Below are 4,864 nucleotides of genomic sequence, written 5' to 3' on the forward strand. Positions count from 1 at the left end.
GCTTCCGGCTCCGATGAGACGCTCGAAACGCTGGACAAGCCAGACGATTCCGTTGACGCGAGACTGTGTGCGACCTCCGAAGAGCTCGACCGCTCGAGCGTCGGGGCTACCGGCACTGTCGGCGCAATAACCCGCCCTCCAGACCTGCGCAACCCTCCTAACTCGAGGTGCGTGGCTTCCTCCATGTGCTCGGGTGAGAATCGAGGAGGAGCTGGGGGTCTAAAAGCTTCGAGATCAACCGCGGGCTGAGATCCAATCGGTAACTCACCGAGACCTGAATACACCGTGGTGTTATTTGCTGATGGGGTGTCCTTCGGGCTGGAGCCCAAGGCCGCACCAAGCTCGGCCGCTTCCTCCAGGAGTGTGCGCCTGTTGGGAGTCCGAGGTGAGCTGGCTACAGCTGCATACGTACGCGTTCTGGTTGTAACCATTTCCGGAAGTTGATAAGTTCGTCGACGAGAAGTGCACCGGTGACTACGCGCGCTATGACAACAAACGAGTGATCAGTCCGTCTGCGTTAAACACGAATAGAAATAGAAAAAACGACTCAAAAAAATGTGAGGTCGCTGATTAGATAAGCGACACCACGGAAAGTCTTCAACGTTCGAGTCTCTCACAGGGATGAGTAGCAAGAGATTCGTGTTCGAAAAAGACTTAGGTATGAGGTACATGGGCTGGGCTTTTATACTACGAGATTACATGTACCGAATAGAAGAGATAGAGACAGAAAATAGAAGAATACGAGAAGAGACGAAATGAATGCGAAGAGGATTAACTCGAAGGCTCCGAAGGAGCCGTATAGCTTAGAGTCCGAATATAGTAGCGAGTAGCCGAATAAGGAATCTACTGGCCGAATACGGTAGCGAGCGCGGGTGCGTATCCTTACAACACGTTCGCGAACGCGTTCGGCGGGCGAACCTCCCAGTCGCCTGGACGTTCTCCTCGCGTCCTACCTACCAGGCCGCCACATTCATCACGAGCCCAGTAACAGTCCTGGTCTCTCTGTCCCCATCACTTTCCTTCGCGCGTACCTTTGAGACGAGCGTTAGTGAAAATACTGATAAATTTCCAAGAAGCGGTCGCAAGGATATATCACGCGTCCACGATCAGTGGCCCGTCCTCACGACGAGAAACGTGGCAGAACAAAGGCGCTTCTACATCGGTTGATCGATAAGCGGGAACAACCGTTAAGCCACTTACCGAACATATATAAGGTGAATAATGTTCCTATGCGATCCAATCTTTCCTACCACTATGTCGTCTCATACAGTGGGCTCCTCGCCGGGCAAACATTCTCTTACAGGCTCGCGTCAGCACTCTGCCGCTGTACCTGACGCCAAAACAAAGCGTAAAAACCACGTCTACGACATGAGCGGAAAATTTGCTGGGCCTATGCCGGCCGACACCTTCCTGAAGACATTTTTACCACTTCCTCGATCGACCCTCAAAACCCGAAAAGCTGCAACGGTGCGTTCGCTAAGATGAAATATCATACAACAGAAAAACAAATGTACGATGCATTTGTAAGCACCCGATGCTGTTTTGCATTATCGATGTATTGACTTGCTTGGCATTCTAGCGTGAATGCTCTGAGAAGATCCTCCCGCCTGAGTACAAATGGGTTAACACTGCAACCACCATGGATGAAAAAGAAGGGGGGAAGAGGAGATCTCAGCTGGTGGACATGGGCCTATATCATTCTGACCACGTCCCGTATTCTGAGCAGAATGGCTCTCCGCCCAAACCGCGATGGGATCGTGTGATGCTCTGCGCCGAGTTCAAGTCGCACGCTAACACCAACACAATGGATCCTTTTGAGGACGATCCAACGAAGTGGTCTGAAGCAGTATCGCAGCCGCGCCAGGACATGCGGGGTCAGATCGTAGGCTATGCCGCCCAGATGCTGGCTCAGCAGCACCGCACACATGTCTTTACTCTCATTGTCCTTGGCGCATGGGCACGGTTCATTCGATGGGATCATTCCGGGGCAGTATTTTTGGAGAGAATCCGTTACGCACAGTGTTCCCAGCAAATCTCCGAGTTCCTCTGGAGGTTTGTGAAGTCCAGTCGTCAGCAGCAAGGATACGACGAAACCATCAAGGAGATTGTGAAGGACTCCACCGAGTACAATCTTCTGCTTGCTGCTCGGGACGCCAATGAGGAGCAGTAAAAGCTTGACTACTTCAAAGAGGATACCGATGGGGACTGGCCATGGTACAAGCTGCGCGTGGATGCCGAAGTACAGCCCCCTCCCTCCGGGACCCCTCCCACCAGAGCATCTTCCGCCATCGCACCAAGGTCGACGCTGGACGAGATTGCTGCCGTAAAGACAGAGCCTCGTTATTTCCTGGTTGGCAAGTCTCGCACGGACCCTCCTGGCTTAGCTGGCTGGGCAACGCGAGGCTACGTTGCTTGGGACGTCACCGGCGGAAGGCTTGTATTTTTGAAGCATTGCTGGCAAGTGCCAACGCTGACGAAGGAGGGGGATACCTTGCTGAAGCTGAAAGGTGTTGATGTCCCATTCGTGCTGACGTTGGTCTGCCATGGTGACGTCGAGAGCCAGACCACAGTAACTCCGGGATGCTGGGACAAAGAACGAGACGGAGAAGAGAGCACGATGAAGCCACACACGCACTATCGCCTCGTAGTGGAGGAGATCGGTTGTCCCCTCGATGACTTCAGTAACTCGAGGGAGTTGGTGCAAGTGATACATGAATGTATCTGTGGTGAGTGTGCTATGTTACATCAAATTCAAAGGCATCTATTCACTCTCCCCATTTAGCGCATTGTGTCGCCTTCAATGATGCACATATTCTGCACCGAGATATTAGTGTTGGTAATATTCTCATCATACGAAAAACCAAAGACAGGGTTGTCCTTGGCCAAGGTCTCCTAAATGATTGGGACCTGTCTAAGGACACTGAGATAAAGTCTCCAAGGCAGCGAGATCGGACTGTGCGTACACTGTCCTTCCCGATCTTCCAGTAGTAGGGACTAATAAACTATATCATACTCAGGGCACATGGCAGTTCATGTCCAGGTGATTGCTTGCCCATCCTTCCAAGTTCCACGAAGTGCAGGATGATTTCGAATCATTTCTCCATGTCCTGCTGTGGGAAGCAGTGCGTTACTTGCCACACAAAGGATGCCCCTCTGTGGGTGCATTTATGACAACATTCTTCGATGAAGCCTACAACCCGGGCGATGGCGTTCGAGGTGGACTGCGCAAGATGAACACTTTCGTCGCCGGCAAGCTGGAACTCACGTTCACACATCCCACACTTCAGCATATCATTGACACACTCTTTGGATGGTTTGAAGGATACTACTGCATGCGTGAAGACCTTCTGGAGACTCCTACCGCTGTTGGGACGTCAACATCTCAGCACAGAGACAAACCGCAGAAGCAAGTATTTAAGCTCCCGACGCGATTGCGGTCGGATAAAGATCCAAAAGTTGTTGAGAAAGCAAAGAAGCACGAAGCCCATGTGGAAGTTGCCAGCAAATTCGACAATCATCAGCAAATGGTGCGGGTCTTTGAAAAGCAACTGGAGGACGAGCAGTGGCCTGATAACGACAAGACACCGGATCAGAAAGTGCAATCCTCCCTACAAAGTTAAGGACGCGAGTCGCTATAAATGGAAGGTCGAGACACTGTGCGGTAACCCCGCAGCGTCGCGAAGGACTTCGTCTGAAGTTGGGGTGACTCGCTTCGGAATATGGGAATCCTAAGGCGGTGAGGAGGTTGTGTACTCACTGCAATTCATTCGTACACCGGTAACACCACCTCCCATGATCATGAGAAGTTGAATGGTTTTGTATATCAGTATACATGTAGTTTTAATTTTTTGAAACTAAACCCCAAAGTATAATACCAAGTGAAGGCTTTGTGTATAGATTGGCCCTTGTCCGGACTCAAACTGCCACAATGTCATCAATATCGGTGCCTTGCAATGACTGCATGATGAGACAGAGAACAAAAGAAAATTTCCAAGTTGCGTTACGGAGTGAAGACAACTAGAATCATCAAGTGAAAAATATCATCCATGGGTGGGATTGAACCTCGAGCTCACATCATTGCATCTGAAATAACCCATCACACTAACCGCTGCACTAACAGCACACTAGCAATATTGAAAAATAAGATAATATGTTAGTCGGGCAACCGTTGATAAGCCCCAGCGATCTTCTGACCCCCGAAATTGCGAATTTGACACACCATACATCCCCTCCAAAGTTTATTCGACACCACCTGTCGAACCTCTTACGCGACAAGTAACCGACGAAGGGTTCTGGATTTAATTCTGGACCTTCTAACGTCCTCAAGGCAGGCGCAGATCACCAAAATGATTTAGCTCCGCAGCCAGACGCTCCGAAGTCACCCGGAAGAATACCTTTGTGACTAATTATCTCCGGGAACGGCGGAGGCCCGCGTCGCAGTGAGTCATTGGTATTACCACTCCCCAGTCATCACTCCCCTTTGTTTCCGTCAAAGCGACCGAGTCAGCGGACGTAAATCGCCGGCCGGACGGAACGTATCAGTCAGCAAGCGGCCGGAGCTAATCCGCACGTGATCAGCCTGCAGTACCGCGTGATGAGGCACTTCAAGCGAGCATTGACGCGTCGAGGCTACCTATAGGACCTAGGACGAGCACGTGGAAACACGGCAGGATCGTATGGGACATGGTATAGCGGTGGGCAAAGGCTGAGTAATTGTGTGGGATGCGGTGCATATTTGTTATTTAACTCCGGGCGGACGCAAAACCATTCCAATAGCATAAAAATGTATGGAGCATAGTGGAAAATCCAAGTTTTGTACTTCACCCTCTCAGCGTACCAGAATTATCGTCTCAGCGACCCTCGG

General features: G+C 50.9%; 3 protein-coding genes across 3 annotated transcripts; all 3 read left to right on the forward strand.

The window, feature by feature from the left end:
• Positions 1-1,254: 1,254 nt before the first annotated feature.
• Positions 1,255-2,170, forward strand: GLOTRDRAFT_129451 (uncharacterized protein; the record flags this gene model as incomplete). Its single annotated transcript, XM_007868129.1, has 2 exons — positions 1,255-1,467; positions 1,580-2,170. 2 exons carry the CDS (start codon positions 1,255-1,257, stop codon positions 2,168-2,170), a joined length of 804 nt encoding a protein of 267 aa, XP_007866320.1.
• A 210-nt stretch (positions 2,171-2,380) lies between these two features.
• On the forward strand, positions 2,381-2,988 carry GLOTRDRAFT_42272 (uncharacterized protein; the record flags this gene model as incomplete). The annotated part of the gene is made up of 2 exons (XM_007867940.1): positions 2,381-2,726; positions 2,783-2,988. Coding segments are annotated over 2 exons (552 nt in total), but the record flags the coding sequence as incomplete, so codon positions are not given.
• Positions 2,989-3,167: 179 nt separating this feature from the next.
• GLOTRDRAFT_129452 (uncharacterized protein) lies at positions 3,168-3,620 on the forward strand (the record flags this gene model as incomplete). The annotated part of the gene is made up of 1 exon (XM_007868130.1): positions 3,168-3,620. The coding sequence occupies one exon, from the start codon at positions 3,168-3,170 to the stop codon at positions 3,618-3,620; it is 453 nt and encodes a 150-aa protein (XP_007866321.1).
• Between the last annotated feature and the right edge of the window lie 1,244 nt (positions 3,621-4,864).

The sequence above is a fragment of the Gloeophyllum trabeum genome, assembly GCF_000344685.1.
Source record: "Gloeophyllum trabeum ATCC 11539 unplaced genomic scaffold GLOTRscaffold_00007, whole genome shotgun sequence".
Classification (NCBI taxonomy): domain Eukaryota; kingdom Fungi; phylum Basidiomycota; class Agaricomycetes; order Gloeophyllales; family Gloeophyllaceae; genus Gloeophyllum; species Gloeophyllum trabeum.